Here is a 17,534-nt window from a genome sequence, read left to right on the forward strand (position 1 = left end):
CAGGTAGAATACATCTATGAACTCTGTAATTGGGCCTATGCAAATCTATGCATGTTAGTGTACATATTGATGCTTAAAATACAAAACTGAACTCTTAATTATCACTACAATTTAGAGGATTTTTTTTCAGCTGAGATCATTGAAATGAGAGCTGTGCAAACATGTTAAGTACAATTCTTGCAAAAATTCTATACATTATCACCTAAGAACACACAAATTTCTCTCTGGTTCAGAACTGGACTATATTTAGAAGTCTTACTAAAAGATTAATGAAATTAATGATCTTAGTTTCGCAGGCAGTGACATATGAATATTTAAGAAACTAGATAGTCCTTGACTTATGTCCACAATTGAGCCCAAAATTTCTGAGACTAAACAAAACCTTTGTTAAGTGAATTTTGCCCCATTTTATGACCTTTCTTGCCACAGTTGTTAAGTGAATCACTGCAGTTAGTAACACGATTGTTAAGTAAATCTGGCTTCCTCTTTGACTTTGCTGGTCAGAATTTCACATGATAATATGACCCCGGAATTCTGCAACTGTCAGAAATATGAGTCAGTTGCCAAGCTCTGGAATATTGATGATATGGCCTTGGGGATGCTGCAGTGGTCATGAGTGTGAAAAATGATCATAAGACACTTTTCAGTGCCGTTGTAACTTTGAAAGGTCACTAAATGAACTCTTATAAGCCGAGAACTACCTCTGCATCCTGAAATGTTATATTTGAGTTTTGTACTAATGTTTGACTTCCATTTCATTTTATGAAATGTATTCAAACTTTAGCCAGCAAATAAAACAGAAATAAAAAAGAGAAAAGAGAATCTAAATAGATACACCCAAATAAGTATGTATAGTAACATTTGGCTTCTGACGTGTAAATAAAATAAAAAGTTTCTAGAGAAATACAGCAGTGATATGCTACATTTTGGTTATTTCAGTTCTTTCCATTTTCAGGGTTTTTCCTTTGCAAACTTTTCTCTGGGATGGCAGTCACTGGTGATTCAACTTTCAATCCTGAAATGTTTTTCCTAAATAAACTTGTTGTACCACCTTCCAGGTAATACTATTATTTTGCATTTTTATTATAACAGTTATATTTATGATGCCCAATTTAATGAGAATATTTTCTAAGGATAACCAGTGCAATCTGATCTATAGATATCGTCCTGTGAATTGTGTTGGAGATCAGATGTTTGCAAATGGCCAAACAGTGAATTTACAAGCTGTTATGAAGGATGCCCTCCTCATTCGGAAGCTTCTGGCTTTCATTGCTCAAGAACAAAGTCATTCATTACAGACAGAAAATGGAGATCTCAAGACAGTAAGATTGCTTTAGTGCCTCATAATGAAAAAAATAAAGCTATTTAATTGAAGTAATCTTGTAAAATCTTTAGACATTAGCCAGCCTTCTGAGTATTTAAAAAAGTAATAATTTATTCCAAACACTGACAACAAAGCTTGGTCTTTACTTTTTCATCTTTAAGCAAAAAGATCTTGCTGAAATTCTTCGGCCATTGTTCTTTTTGTAAAGTCAAGGTTACGAATCTTTCTCCCTCTTTTTTTAACTAGGCTTTCTCTCTTCCCCCTCCCTCTCTGTGTAAAGTATTTTTAAACTGGATTTTTTCTTGTTAAAATTTTAATGTTTTGTTCTATAGATGATAGACCAGCCCTTGGAACCTCTAGACCATTCTGTCTTGGCAACAATTCCTGGGCAGACTACTGCAGATAAGCTTTATAACAGTTGGATTCGTCTTCAAAGCCATGTTAATATTTTGTTTGACAGTGACATGGATAAACTAATATCTGAAAAATACCCTGGTGTAAGACAGGTGAGATTTCTGAAGATGTTTAAAATTATTGATGAAGGAAGAATATGAAGTATTTTAAACAAATCTATACAGTATATTATTTGTATTTGTATATTATCCTTTAGAAAAATACTTCCAAGGTTGTTCATATAAGTTTAGAAATATACAAATATAGAAATATTTTTGTTAGGAAATAAAAAAGAGCAGTTAAATTAACGTAGAACTTTTATATGACAAAGATATTATGGAATTGAATAATTATCAGAAGGTTCAACCTGCAGAATTTTTGTAAGTAGTGTAGCACTGGAAAATGTTCTCTTAGTAATCATAATCAACTAGTCTCTAATCATAATCATATAAAAGTATCTGAAGTATTGCCTTTTGTACTGAGATGAGATGAATAGATTGATTTGGGATCTAGTCTTGTTTCAGATATCCAAATCCAAGCCATTCAATTTAATTATCAAGTGCTTTGAAGTTAGAAATTGAATCTAAACCTAGTGATATAGTTTTAGTATCTAACCCCGGTTAAAATGAACTAGTATCTATATTCTCAATTCATTATGAGTTACAGACTTTCTTCAAAAATGTTTCCAAATGCAGTACGTTACAGTAGTTGATTTGGAATGGTTCTGAAATATAGGTTCCTATTACCAAGCTTTTTTCTAACTGAAAACAACTATTATTATTACACCACCCAAATATCACATAAAGCAACCTATGACAGATAACTTACATCAGGATTTCTAGTGGTAAGATTGGAGTCTAGAGAAGGAATGGATGAACCTTTTGGCCCAAGGGTCACATTTGTTACCTTGTTTCCCCGAAAATAAGACATTCCCTGATAATAAACCCAATCTTTGGCATCCAAAAGACATGTCAATTTTCTCATGAAAAGACATTCCAAATAGAGCACACTGAATAGCCACAGAATTTCTGACAATCCGAATTGTGTTAGCTTTCATTAGTCCTATCTCTTATAGAATTTCCACAAAGCACACGTTAATAACATTGATAACTAATTTTTATTTTACCCTCAAATCTGATAATCTCCTGCAGTTTCATGTACTTGAAAGTAAAGTTAAAAGCATTTCTCTGGATCTTTCTACTAGAAAGATAATTTTTCAGAATCTTCAAAGTGATATGAATCTATCTATGTTTGTATCTTTCTTGCTGTCCTTGCTGCTAAATTTATATTGAAAGATTCTTGAAAAAAAGAATGGCCTGTTTCGTAAACATATGATGGGAAAGAGAGTGGATTATGCTGCCCGGTCAGTCATTTGCCCTGACATGTACATTCAGACAAATGAAATTGGCATTCCTATGGTAAGGAAACATTTTTTTTTATTATTTCCTATTCTGATATATTCTTATTATTAAGAAAACAATTATTTTATCTTAAGGCTGCCTGTTCCTTGTCTCCCAAAAAATTTGTCTCCCCTATTTGCAAACTTGCCAGAAATATTTAAAAAATGATAAAATGTTGAGAGAAATGCAGGCAAAAGAAGGAAATATGGGAAGGTGGATGGCCATAGCCAGAAATGAGTACAGCTGGGTGCAGTTACCATATTAGATGTTATGTTGGTTATGCATGAAAATCAGTTTTATGAGAGTTAATAATCCTCACTAGTAATATGGAATCTAGACAATGGAAGTGATTCCTACAAGAGAAAGATGACTGTATTTTTCTTAGAGTGATGAAAATAAACACTTTTTTTTTACATTTCTTTTTTGCGTCTTTTCTTCTCTTGCAGGTATTTGCTACCAAATTGACCTATCCTCAACCTGTCACTCCCTGGAATGTCCAAGAATTGAGGCAAGCAGTCATAAATGGGCCAAATGAGCACCCTGGGGCTTCCATGATTATCAATGAAGATGGGTCTCGCACAATATTGAGTACAACTAGTCAGACTCAGAGGGAAGCCATAGCTAAGCAACTCTTAACCCCTTCCACTGGAGCACCAAAACCAGGGATAAAAATTGTGAGTGGTGTTCAAATCTAGTCATCTATATTATTTATATCGAGATATACAGGGCATGTGTATGGTAGAGATACTGACAATCCAATCCACTATTGAGATTACAGGTAGTTCTTAACTTACAACAGTTCATATAGTGACCATTCAAAGTTATAATGGCACTGAAAAAAGTGGCTTAAGACCATTCTTCATATGACCATTGCAGCATCCCCATGGTCACCTGATCCAAATTAAGACACCTGGCACCTGACTCACATTTCTGACAGTTGCAGTATCCCAGAGTCATGTAATCAATCACCTTGTGTGACCTTACAAGCAAAGTCAATGGGGAAGCCAGATTCAGTTAACAACTGTTACTAACTTAACAACTGCAGGGATTCACTAAACAACCATGGCAAGAAAAGTCATAAAATAGGGCAACATTCACTTAACAATTGTCTCACTTAGCAACAAAAATGTTGGGCTCAATTGTGGTCATAAGTCGAGGACTACCTGCATATTCGCTTAGATGTTTGCTTTAGATATTTTGATTATTGTACTTAGTATCTTAGTATCATTGGAGATGTCACTGGTTCAGGCTGTTTTATAGCATCTGGTGATGTAAAAGCAGGGGAGGGAGGTATTTTGGCGTTTCTTGGGTTCTCCCTTGCTTCTCCCTCATTGTGCTATACCTTCAGCAAAGCTAATTGTACCGGATAGGATATGCTTAGCATATCTGTAGGCTTGACTGTCTAATTATGAGGTTTGGGCATCTGGGGATCCACCGAGCTTACCGTATTTTTTGGAGTATAAGACACACTTTTTTCCCTTCTAAAAGAGGCTGAAAATTTGAATGTGTCTTATACTCTGAATGTAGATTTTTCAAAGCTTTTTTTTCAGCCATAACGAGGCGCTAGTGAGTGAAGCAATCCCAGCCCTAATGAGGTGCTGGCAGTGAAGCCTTTGCCTGCTCCCTCCCACTCTCAGCTGTGAAGTTTTTTTTTTCCAGTCCTAACGAGGCGCTAGCGAGTGAAGCGATCTCTGTGGTTTGCCTGCTTTTCTCATTGCTTCTCTCTCCAAAGATCAGTTGTGCTTTAGAAACTATTTTTTATCCCCAAGCAGGGGATAAAAACCAGCAAACTAATGTGCTGAAGCTGACCAGACTGAGGACGCTAGCCAGATGAATACCTGGTAGGCAGATTTTCCCCCCCCTATTTTCCTCCCCAAAAACTAAGCTGCGTCTTATACGCCGAAAAATATCTATCTCTGATAGGACAACATTACTGTAAAGCCATATAAAATGTTTATGCATAAGAGGTTTTGAATTCCCAAATCCCAACTAATGGTTCATTGCAGGCTGGATGGTAGAGTTTGCTTCACGGACTGGTAGATTCATGAGTCTGTCTTGCAGCAATAAGATACGCTAAGTATCTTTTTTAATATTTTAAGATTTGTCTTGCCTGTTATCTTATTAAGAAGGCCAACCTAATGTGCACAACCCAAACTTGTTTGAGTGTGAAGTGAGAGCTCACCTCACAGAAGTGTGCCCATCTGTTTTTTGTGTAGAGTATTATCCATAATGCTGGATCAGTATAGTAGAGTTTGATATTTTCATCCAAGGCCATTCTCCCATTTCTGGATCTGAGAATCTATTTCCGAAATTGGGCCTTAGGGATCAATTGGTACTGTTGCTATTGTACTAGCCTCCATATTTGCTTTATCTCATGAGCAACTTGATGCTGTAGCTGACTTGGCGGTAGAGTTCTCAAGTGTTGAGAACGTTGGCCATCTTCTTTGGGCCCATAATTTGAATCAACTGAAGAACATAATGTATAGTTATGTTGGCATAACTATTGGCATAACATTATCTTCAAACCCAATCAAATATATAATATATAGGTGAAAGACATAGTTAAATAGAGATTAAAAAGAGAAAGCTCTCAAAATGCCTGCAAAAAAATTAACTGATGGTCTTCACATTTCCGATAAAAATCCTTTATGAAAAAACACTGAAAATGGTTTGCTTTAAAATTATTAAACTTTTTTTTGGAAAAAAAAGAAACAGAAAAGTAACAAAACAAAAAAGTAATAAAAAGTAAAATCCAATTAATCTTTAAATTTAAATAATAGAAATCACACAATATGAATCATAAAGTAGAACAGTGACAACAAATTCTATCTAAATCAGATCATCCAAGATTTAAATATTAAAACTTTGTAGGAAGAAAAACTCACATTTTCATTGTGTTGCAAGCCCAAATAATTGTTTCCATGTTAAATTCTGTATCAGATGTAGTTTTCATTTGTGCAGCACAACTAAGAAACAATGATATAATGCTTTCAGCGACAACTATAAAGAATTTTATAATTAAAGCAAGTTTAATATACTTTACAGTAGGGCTGAAATTTACTTACCTTCCCTACCAGTTCGCCAGTGTGCACATGCCGTCATCTGCGCATGCGCAAAGCCTTGTGTGCATGCGCAGAGGTTTAAAATGTTGCATAAAAGCGACATCATGATGTCCACGTAGGTGGGCGGAGCCTCCTGCATCCGCCGCTACCGGTTTACCCGAGCCAGATAGAACCAGCTGGAATTCACCTCTGCTTTATAGGAATGTAAAAATTAGTAATATTGAATAGAAAATGGCAATTTAGGAAGAAAATTCAACTTTTAGAATGTTTCATTCTATTATAATTATTAAGTTTCACTATATTGCTATCAAACATGGAAAAATTATACATTTTTCATTTTACATTTTTAGTAGTTTTTAGGAAATGAATTACAAGTTTTAGCAATATCTGAGTAATAATATGATAGAATGTTATATATCAGTAAGTGATTTTCATTGAAAATTTAATATTTTCTTCCATTGAAATTTCCATTGTTACATATAAAAGAAACATTGAAAATAGTGTGTGTTCTCTAATTCACATTTTTACTTTGAAAAGATTGGGCCAGAATAAATTCTCAGATACTCTGAGGACTTAAAGCATTATCTTGCTGATATGAAAATGGGATGTAGTCACTTCCATATTTTCTGTCCTCCTCAAATGTGTTTTTTTCCCTTCACATGCCACTACTAATCTTTTGATTTTGGGAGGGTCTACCAGGAAGGAGATTCTTTGTAGGAGGAAAGGCAGAGAATATCACTTGGGCAATTCTTGCCGTGTATTTCCTCCATTTTTGTTTTTTTGATTTTTGATATTTTTGTCCAGGCTTTAATTTAATTTCATAAGCTTTCCAATTCATGATGAGCAAAGCTTGTCATTGTTTTCAGGACAAGCTGAAATAAAGTCGTGCTAAAGAATTTGTATTCAGCTTATTGCTTGCTCTAGGTTTCTTAGCATTGAAGCAGAATTAGGGGAAATCAGATCCAGCCACAAGAAAGTCAGTTTATTCTTTCAAAAAGTAGAATGAGGAAGAAGTCCTGTCTTATATCCCACCATTAAAAATGTCATAATCAGTTGACTGAACAGGCACTCTAGATTTGTTTGTAGAAAAGAGAGTTTATATTTTACCTTATGAATTGAAAACTTACATTACAAGCTTTTATCTTGGTTTTATGCTGGAATAATAAGGCCGTAAAGAGTTTTCTCAAAGATCTTGGAGTAAGGATGCCTAGATAAGTAACACTGCCTTGAATTACTCTTAACAGTTAGGTTTGTCCATTTCAGCCCTTCACCGGTCTGATGACTCCCATGTGTTAACTCTATGTTTCCTTACATTGCTTAGGAGTTCTGGGATTTGTAATACCAGTATAACTGGGAGACTGTTTGTCTAATAATCTGTTTGTCTTTGTTGCTTTTTCCTTGGTGTGGTTTTCCCTTTAGTCCACTGCAATTTCTAATTATTTTTTAAAGGAAATATTTATATAATTGAACTTTGTTTTTGTTAGGTGTGCCGCCATATTAAGAATGGTGATATTCTTTTGCTGAACCGACAACCCACTCTTCATAGACCCTCTATCCAAGCCCATCGAGCAAGAATCCTGCCTGGAGAGAAAGTTCTGAGGCTTCACTATGCCAACTGCAAAGCCTATAATGCTGATTTTGATGGTGATGAGATGAATGCTCATTTCCCTCAGAATGAGCTGGGCCGAGCCGAAGCCTATGTATTGGCCTGTACAGATGAGCAGTATCTGGTTCCTAAGGTAAATTGTTAAATATGGTATAAATCGTCATTTATGATATATGCCATTTTCCATATTTATTTTTCAGCCACTTAGTGATTTTGAATTTGAATTTAATTTATTTAATTTAATTTAGTGATTTGAATTTAATTAATGGTGGTTTTGATAGCTTGTCAGTGTCAGGATGCATTAGATCTTGGCAAAGAACTAATTTGTTGCCTCTAACCTCATCATCATCATCATCACCATCATGAGCCTCGGTGGTGCAGCGGACTAAAGTGCTGTTAAGTGCTAGCACTTAGCTGCCAGCTACCTGCAGTTAGTGCAAGTTCGAATCTCACCAGGCTCAAGGTTGACTCAGCCTTCCATCCTTTTGAGGTAGGTAAATTGAGGACCCGGATTGTGGGGCAATAAGCCAACTTTGTATAGAACAACACTGCTTAGGGGGAGCCGAAAGCCCTAATAAGCAGGTATATACAAAAAAGTATGCAGGCTATTGCTATAATGCATTGTAAGCCACCCTGGGTCTACGGAGAAGGGTGGCATATAAATTGGACTAATAAATAAATAATAATAAATCATATTCCTACTGTGGAATAAAGTGCAGGATCCAAAATCCAATAATCAAGGTTCACTGCAGTAATTATTTATTCTGTGTACACTATAGACAAAAGTGCACACTTATATTTGTACGTTTTAGGAAAGGAAGAAAAAATTATGGTCATACATATACATAAATAATAGATGACATAAGAATAAACATTTCATAATTAGAAAGGCTCAAGTTACTTTCTTGCCCTTCTACTGTTGATATCCTCTAAAAGGAGTTATTGTCTTAATTTAAAAAATCAGTTGTGTAGCCATAAAAGTTTCCATAAGATACTGAGAAGAGAGACCTTTAAGGCCTTAATTACTGCACATTCCTTCTGTTTCTATCTTGCTAAGACTCCCACTTCTCCAGGAACTTGCTTTCCTCTCCTTTTGATCTCTTGGAGGGCAAAATATATGTCTGAAAAGACAATTTAGCCTTACACTCAGCTGGAAATAATTTCTGAAAAGATAAAATGTCAGCTAGAAGAGTTAGTCAATCTAGAGCCAGATTTTGCAGCTAGCCTGTTCCAGGTAATCACAAGGTAAACCAATTTCATGGAGTACTGAGGCTTGTTATGCAGCTTATTTTGGCAGTTCCCTTATATCTTTCACGGTACTTTTACTTTCAAGGAATTGTCAGGTTAAAGCAATACAAATTTAGAAATTCCTCTCAGCCATGGGCCATTTTGAATAGCATAAAATCAGTGGCCGGCCTATTTTGCAAGATTGCTGTTATTAGCTATTTCTGCTTCTCATTTAGGAGAGCTATAGTGCTTGAAGTCTTATTTATATATTTTGTAACTATACAAGACAGGTTTTTTGATCTTAAGGTAGGCATCGACTGCAACAATTGATGTGTCAATTACAGTGATAGTGAGGAGCCCTCAATGAGGTACCAGCTTCTGTGTATTCGCTTGGGCTTGTGATGACTGTGATTTTGGATAACTGGTACTTCATGAAATGAGGTTAAACAAGCAACTGCGCAGGAGCTTGTGAGGCATGTGCTGGAACGTGTGGAGTTATTTCCATACAACAAATACCATCCCTTTAGTAAGTACAGTGGAGTTTGTACATCATTGAGCTTTATTACTTGTGTACCATTTTCATTTCATGGTAGGAAAAAGCATGTATTGTTGTTACAACAACAAAATACTCGTACACAATTGTGTCCCAGCAAAATTGCCCTTTGTTTGCACCCTGTATAAAGTTTGGTGGGTGTAGCCTTAATATACAAGAATAGTTGCCCTTTCTGATTGATTTATGTATTGTGGTGGTTTATAGAGTACTTCCTATGAAGCTTGTTTTAAACACAGACTCCAATTTATTCTCTCTGTAGCAGAGAAAGACTCTCCAGATAGAATTATGAAGTAATCTAAAGTTAAATAAAAGTTATTGATAGAAAGCCAACTCTGTGACTGTTGCATCCTCCACCTTAGCAATTGTAAATAGACCACAGTTACTAACAGGAACACAGATTTTAGGAGAAGCATCATTTTGCTGTGAGGCAGAAAGTAAAGAATAAGAATATAATAAATTGAGCTAAATAATAAGTACAGGAGCCTAAATATGAAAATTAAATTGCTATGAGGACTATTGCCTCAAAATCCATTAAAACTTATCTTTGCAACTCTTCAGATTTTGTAGTCAGAATTCATCTTTATTCTTCTGCATGTTTCCTGGGAACCTGGAACAAATGCTTTAGTAGAACTTCTGGGGTTTTTGGAGCTAGAACTCGCCTCAGATGATTTAGGTGAACCTAAGTCAGACCTTCAAGCTTTGCATGCAGTGCCTTTGCACAGAATCTTTTCGCTGATGCATATACTTTGCAATACACTCAATCTCCTGCTTGCAACTGGTTATATGATGTAGTCTAATGTAGCCCATTCTGGTCTGGTCACAATGTAGTCTGATTTGCCCTTAGCTTTTTGGCACTGCTCCTGTTGAAAAGATTATGTAGCAAGTGAGACATCTTGTGGGATAGAAATAAATTCAAAGCCTAAAAATATTGGTTGCCCATATACAATTTTATTGGAGGAGACATATTTTAAATGTTTCTGGCTTTGGATAACCAGGAGTACCATGGGACATATGGGGTCAATGTCAGTTGGTATCATCTGGAAAAGGTATCACACTCTAGATCACCAGTCAACTGGTGGTCTGTGAACCACTGGTGGTCCATGAGAAAATTTTGGTGGTCCCCAGAAAAATTATTTGCATTTTTTATATTGCACTAAATCAGGGGTCCTCAAACTACAGCCCCTGGGCTGGATATGTGCAATGAACGTTTGGGTTGCTGCAGAGAGTCTCCCCCTTTGGGGTCTTTTTGTGTGGGTCGGAGGGGGGAAGAAATTCTGACTTGGGGTCTGCTTCAGCCTCCTGATGTGGGGCTTTGGGCGAAGGCTGGAGGGAAAGCACGACTGGTGGCAAGGAGCCAGAGGGCCTCGTTCCAGTGGGACAGCATCATGTCCTGGAACTGGCTGACCATCTCAGCCCTCTGAGCCTCCAGGAGCCGGTACTTGGCCTTGCACTCCTGCAGGTCTTGCTTGGAAAGCCTATGCTCGTAGTCCTCAGTGAGGTGCTTCTGCTGAGCCTCCTTCTCGGCCAGATTCCAATTTGAACTGAGCTGTTTTGCCAACTCTTTCTCGTGGTGGCTGCTTAGCTCCAGTAACTGCTTCCTGTTGGGGTCCTAAGGAGCCCGGGCAGGCAGGTGAGGAGTAGCAAGTAGAGACTGGCAAGGGGCCCCTCAACGTGACTGACATCAAGTTTGCCACGCCTACCCAGTCACATGACTACCTTGCCACGCCCACCCAGCTGGTCATTAGACAGATCACATTAGTGGTCCGTGAGATTTAAAATTATGGATTTAGTGGTCCCTGAGGTCCAAAAGGTTGGTGATCCCTGCTCTAGATAGTCAGGAGAGACATGGCCTTTGTCTTCTTCCTGCACAGCGCTCCAAACAAACTACACAGTTGCCGTATATAAACCTCTGGGCTAGTGCTTCTGTTCCTGCATAACCTTGGTCAGGTAGTTCTTCTATTTGGAGAGTATTCTTCTCTATGGGGACTGCATATCTTGTCTTGCATTTACACTCTCCCCTTTCTGTGATGAAATTAATATCACAGTAAAATTTAAAGTCCACATTAAACCTGGGTATTAAATTAAAATCATTAAAACCTTTAAAATCCTACATTAGTTTTTTTCTTCTTTGTAAAAAACAGGCTGAATGTATCAGACTTTTTATGAGAGTCCTTGAAAACAAGTTGGGCATAAAACAGAATCTTGTGGGGCATGCAAATACGTGTATAGAAGGTCCTGAAAAATAAAAACTAGTAGATTATAAAAACGTCCATATAGTTGGAGAAAGAAAAAGCAGTTGCTATATTTGGTAGTATGAAAATTCTTGCACTCTCCAATTTGCTTAACAAAACCAAAGAAAAAACCAAACCAAAACAAAAACACCACAATCAAACAATTTGTAATAGCAGCTTCTATCTTCACCCTTTTTGTCATGAGTATTTGTATTGATAGCCAAAAAGTCAGAGTTCTTCCTTGGGTAGCCTTCAATAAGTACTTGACAATCAGACCATTCTGGAATGCAGCTGGCTTTAGGTGAGGGGTAGCAGCTACCTTGCAAAAAGTAGCAACTTTCTTTGTGCTAGAAAGAAATCAAAAACTTAGATAAATAACAGTCCCTTGAGTAATCTGAAGTTATCCATAATACTCAGTACATAGCTTGTCCCAAGAAAGAAATTGAATAAGCTCCATACTTTGTACATACTCAAGATTTATTAGCATACAACAGTAAATCAACATATTGAGTAACCATTCACAGACAATATTCTCTTGGTTTTTAGGAGCCACCACTGAACCTACTAATGTATTTACTTGATTCCTCAGGATGGGAAACCCTTGGCAGGATTGATTCAAGACCATATGGTGTCTGGTACTAGCATGACCACTCGAGGCTGTTTCTTCACTCGAGAGCAGTATGTTGAGCTGGTGTATCAAGGACTGATGGACAAAAAAGGAAAAGTAAAACTGCTACCTCCAGCTGTTATAAAGCCACGATGCTTATGGACAGGAAAGCAGGTAGGTTAAAAATATCTTGATTTGTTTTAATATAAATGGAATGCTGCTTACCCAATCAACAAAGTCTAGTATTTAGTGAACTCTTTATTTCCAAATTCAAAAGAGTTCATTCTTTATTTGTTTTGTATTGGTATGTTTACACTCAATCTTGACTCTTGGGTATATTTCTTACATTGTTCTGACTTAATTTTATGAAAAAATGTAACAGCAATGTTGTTAGTTGAAAAACAGAACTAGGCAGCTTGAAAGATTACCCAAATTACCCATGTTTTCTGGTATAATTTAATATTTATGAATATAATAATATACGGATAGCAGTCTGGAGAGTTTCCATCATTTTTTCTCCCTAACAGTGAAATCTGCTCCAGTTATGAATCAAATCAGACAAAATGTTACTCTCTTCCATTATCTTATTTATTTATTTATTTATTTATTTATTTATTTATTTATTTATTTATTTATTTATTTATTAGTTCGATTTATATGCCGCCCTTCTCCGGAGACTCAGGATGGCTTACAATGCATGAAGCAATAGCCTTCATACTTTTGTATATACCTGTTTAGTAGGGCTTTTTTGCCCCCCCCCCTCGAGCGGTGTTCTATTTTATACAAAGTCAGCTTATTGCCCCCACAAACCGGATCCTCATTTTGCCTACCTCGAAAGGATGGAAGGCTGAGTCAACCTTGGCGCTTTGTTTTAGATTTTTAAACACTTTCTTGATTGTGCTTGGAAACTTAATAGCTAAAACTAATTTTGCTTCTTTATATGTTTTTTATTTCATTTGGAATTTCATTTCATTGGTTACTTTTCATGTTTGCTTCTCTTTTTAAAATTAAATCTACTATTTGTTATCTTGAACCTGGTTTCTTTAACTTTTGAATAACTCTCATATTATCTGTTTTTTCATTCTTTACTGATATTACCACCCTCTTATTCACATATTCTCCTGCTTTTCCTTCTCCTATTCCCCATCATGTCTGTTTCATAATGTTCCCCTTATTTTTCTTCCAATTGTGGCTTTTTGAGTAGATTTCACATTTTCTGTTTTGTAGTTTTCATTCTCATATTAGATGTTTTGTAATGACTTTCGATGTTGAAAAAGCACTGTTGCCCTTGTATGATTTATTTATGTACTCTGATAAGTGTTTTGCTCTGCTGTTTCTTCACAGATGAAAAATATGCATATAAATATAGAAGTATGTCTTCCATGTTTAAGCTATATTTGTGTCCTGTGTTATTCTTTAGGTTGTTTCTACTTTGTTATTAAACGTAATTCCAGAAGATCACATTCCACTAAATCTATCTGGGAAAGCTAAGATCAGCGAAAAAGCCTGGACAACGGCATCTGCCCGTAGAATTCGTAGATCGGATCTTGACTCTATGTGTGAATCTCAGGTAGGAATCAACTATGGAAAAGACGTAAGCTATTGGCGCTAGCCAAATGGACTTCATGGCTACTGAAATCTATCCTGAGGGTGCTTTGGATCTTGTCTGCCATAACATGGAACTTTGACAGAATTTGGAGGACGGCATTGTCCTTTTAATTTAATTGCTTACCAGCCAGCTGGGCGAAAAATCTGTTCCATGATTAAAATGTAATTGTTTCATTAATCTTTATTTTGCAGTTATTTGTTTAGTTTTTCAGACTTTTTTTTAAACTGGAGCATTTATTTGTTTGTTTATGCAAAATGGAAATAGGTATACAAATTTGCACGAATGGATCTGAACAGTCTAGATGTAGGCAAGATTTAATGTTAATTTCTTTTTCATCTGACAGGTTCTTATTAGAAATGGAGAATTGCTCTGCGGGGTCTTGGATAAAGCTCAGTATGGGAGCTCTGCCTATGGTTTAGTCCACTGTTGCCATGAGGCTTATGGGGGTGAGACTAGTGGAAAGTTGCTAACTGCTCTGGCTCGAATCTTCACTGCTTACCTACAGTTCTACAGGGGTTTTACAATGGGTGAGTAAAACTAACCCTTCTTGTCCTTGACACTGGGTTAAGCAACATTAGGCAAAAGAGAAAAGAGTAAAAAGTAAAAAAAGGTTTTAAAAAATGAAGCAGAACCGTCTCTGCTAACTTCCCACAGAGTCAATGGGGAAGGTGGCAGGGAGGGGCCCAAGTTGCTCTGGTAAGCCTCCCCTCCAACCCAGTCTTTCTTTGCTTGTATTCACCACACCCTCCTTACCACTTCCCTCACTTGCACCTCCTTCCTCAACCTCCCTGTTCTTGAAACCATCAATCTCAGTCCCTTCCTTCCCCAGCTCTCTGCACATGCACGATGTGCTCTTCTCTCTCATACATGCACATATCCCATACCTTCTTTTCCTGCTATTCCTGAGCTTGGGCCACATTGCAGCACCCACCAACTTACACGTGGCCTGCAACATGTCTTCCATGATCTCTTTCATCCCCCTAAGGCATCCCACATTCCTTACCTTGACTTCCCACTTTATGATCCCTGTGTTTTGGCATTATGATGACAAGACGATTGCCTGGATTGTCATCACTAAGCAATGTGGTCATATCATGTCATATGTTATGGCCACATTGCTTAATGAGAGCAATCCCAGTCCCAATTACTGTCATAACTTTAGGACTTACAAGGTAGATCAGACTAAACAACCATATACAGACTGTACTCAGTTAACAACCTCTCATTTAGTGACAATTCAGAATTGTGCTTGAATAAGCTGTACTATCAGTTCTCTGCACACAGATGATTGTGATCTAGGTGCTTAGCAACCATTGTGCTTAGGACGGTTAAAGCGTCTCATGTCATGTGATTGCCATTTGTTATCATTTCTGCCAATTTCCCAAAAGTAAGTCAAATGGGAAGGTCACAAGTTGCTAGGTAAGTCTAACCCAACTGGTAACAGTCACTCCCAGCCTCCTTGTGCTACGCCATACTGGGCATGTTTGCACCCTCCTATACCTGACAGCCAGTTTCAGCCCCATCACCCTGCCAGCCACTGATGCAGTCTTGCACACCTGCTGAAGCCTGGCAACCACCCATATTCTCTTGCATCGCACCTGCTATCTACACAGCCTTCTTTGCCTGGTAAATGATACTTGCCTGCCTGTTGGCCTGTTTGTCAGCCATCTGAAACTCGCAATTTTCTGACTGTGTTTGTTGGAAGCCTGCAGGAGATTGTGTGGAGGTCATCACTTAACAACCTATAATCATCACTTAACAACAACAATAGGATTGCGGTCACTAAGCAATGTAGTCATGGGACATGGTACTTTATCATTGCATCACAAGTTTAAATATGCTTCCCTCTCCTTCACTTTAAGTTTGTGAATGACAGAGGGTCCTGCCTAAGGCATTTTCTCAAATTAGTTATTGGAATGGACTTAAGCCCCACTTATGTGACTGTTGTCTTGGTAATGACATTGCCTCCTGTACATGCACATTCATATCCCAGACCAATAGAGCTCTGATGTCACCACAGACATTCTGTATGTATTTTATCCAGTCATTTGTTTGTGTGTCTAAGGTATGTATATGTGATTCTAAACTTTTGTGACAAATATAGAGCCAACAGATAGATGCATCCTGATGCTAAATATTGCAGGATCCTCTCTTAAAGAACTAGGAGATTCTAAGTTTATACATGTTATACAACAACTGGGGAAACAATTCTGATAGATATGACTGATGGAATTTTTCCCCACTGAGGAACTATAAGCCAGTGGCATAACCTTGCTTGCAGCTACTTCTAGCAATTATATTAATATTATGGGAAGAGGAAGAATATTTTCCATAAAAAAATCTTTCTATGTAATTCAGCAAAGGAATTATAACAGAAAATATATTTTAAAATTGGAAAATAATACAATAATGAGAAATAACAAAACATGGAAAAATGTGTCATTTCTGTTTAAATAATTTGTCAAAGCTTATGCAATAAAACATTTAAAACAATATTAATAAAAGAAAGTCTGAGAATATGTTCTAGTATTTATTTTTATTTATTACTAAGTTTTTGTGCTGCTCTCTCCAGATTGGCTCTGAGAGGCATTATTACATGAATTTTCTTATCATCATAGCATCAATTATTGCAAATATTTATATCCCTCCTGATGTAATGCAGATTGTATCATGTGGTTTATTTACAACATTAACAATAATAAAAACAAAATACATTACTTTTCTAAAATCTCAAATTAAAGGATTCTTTATCTTTCTATTCTAGGAGTTGAGGATATTTTGGTCAAATATAAGGCAGATCAGAAGAGGTGCAACATCATTAAGGAAAGTACCAACTGTGGTATAAAGGTAAGCTCATGCTTTGGAGTATGGTGGGTGAATGATCTGTCTTCATCAAGAAAGTAGTGTTATATTCTCTAAAAAAAAATTGAACTTTTCAGGCCATTAGAGCTGCATTTAATCTATCCCAAACCTCATCCTGTGAAGAACTTCGAAGTAAATGGCAGGATGCCCATCTTCAGAAAGATCAGAGAGATTTTAACATGATTGATTTAAAGTTCAAAGAAGAAGTCAACTGTTGCAACAATGAGATCAACAAGGTTTGTTTTACAAATTTGAGAAACCTCATATTTTATTTTTAACATGAATTTTAGATTTTGAAAATATTTTTAATAGAAAGTGTGTGTGCTTATTTCTTTGTGGAAAATATGTATATTTCTGTGAGCTATGTATCTTGTAGGGGACTCAAACAGTAACATAACATCTGCTCTATGCTCTATGAATGTGCAAAAAAGTTTAGATGCGTACACTGATTTAGAGGATTTTAAAGATTAATATATAACTGAAACCAGAATTTTCTCTCTGTGGACTGATGATAGTTGGAAAAAAGTCATAGGACTTTGTTTTTATATAAAATAAACACAGTTAAGTTTTATGGACAAAGATGGAAAGATTTGACAATACAATTTGACCCTACACTGGAGAAATACTGTACTTGATGACAATGATAGAACTTGATAAGAT

General features: G+C 36.6%; 1 protein-coding gene across 1 annotated transcript in view; it reads left to right on the forward strand.

Moving 5' to 3' along the window:
* The window catches only part of POLR1A (RNA polymerase I subunit A), a 45,639-nt gene that overhangs the window by 6,208 nt on the left and 21,897 nt on the right, over positions 1 to 17,534 (forward strand). Inside the window, exons 8-18 of the mRNA XM_034416149.3 lie at positions 956 to 1,058; positions 1,160 to 1,322; positions 1,657 to 1,830; positions 3,013 to 3,135; positions 3,564 to 3,791; positions 7,664 to 7,918; positions 12,386 to 12,577; positions 13,824 to 13,973; positions 14,356 to 14,539; positions 16,777 to 16,859; positions 16,952 to 17,110. Coding sequence (XP_034272040.3) covers positions 956 to 1,058; positions 1,160 to 1,322; positions 1,657 to 1,830; positions 3,013 to 3,135; positions 3,564 to 3,791; positions 7,664 to 7,918; positions 12,386 to 12,577; positions 13,824 to 13,973; positions 14,356 to 14,539; positions 16,777 to 16,859; positions 16,952 to 17,110 — 1,814 coding nt within the window. The remainder of the gene's footprint in view (positions 1 to 955; positions 1,059 to 1,159; positions 1,323 to 1,656; positions 1,831 to 3,012; positions 3,136 to 3,563; positions 3,792 to 7,663; positions 7,919 to 12,385; positions 12,578 to 13,823; positions 13,974 to 14,355; positions 14,540 to 16,776; positions 16,860 to 16,951; positions 17,111 to 17,534) is intronic.

The sequence above is a fragment of the Pantherophis guttatus genome, chromosome 4 (assembly GCF_059756535.1).
Source record: "Pantherophis guttatus breed Tessera chromosome 4, ASM5975653v1, whole genome shotgun sequence".
In the NCBI taxonomy this organism is placed as follows: Eukaryota; Metazoa; Chordata; class Lepidosauria; order Squamata; family Colubridae; genus Pantherophis; species Pantherophis guttatus.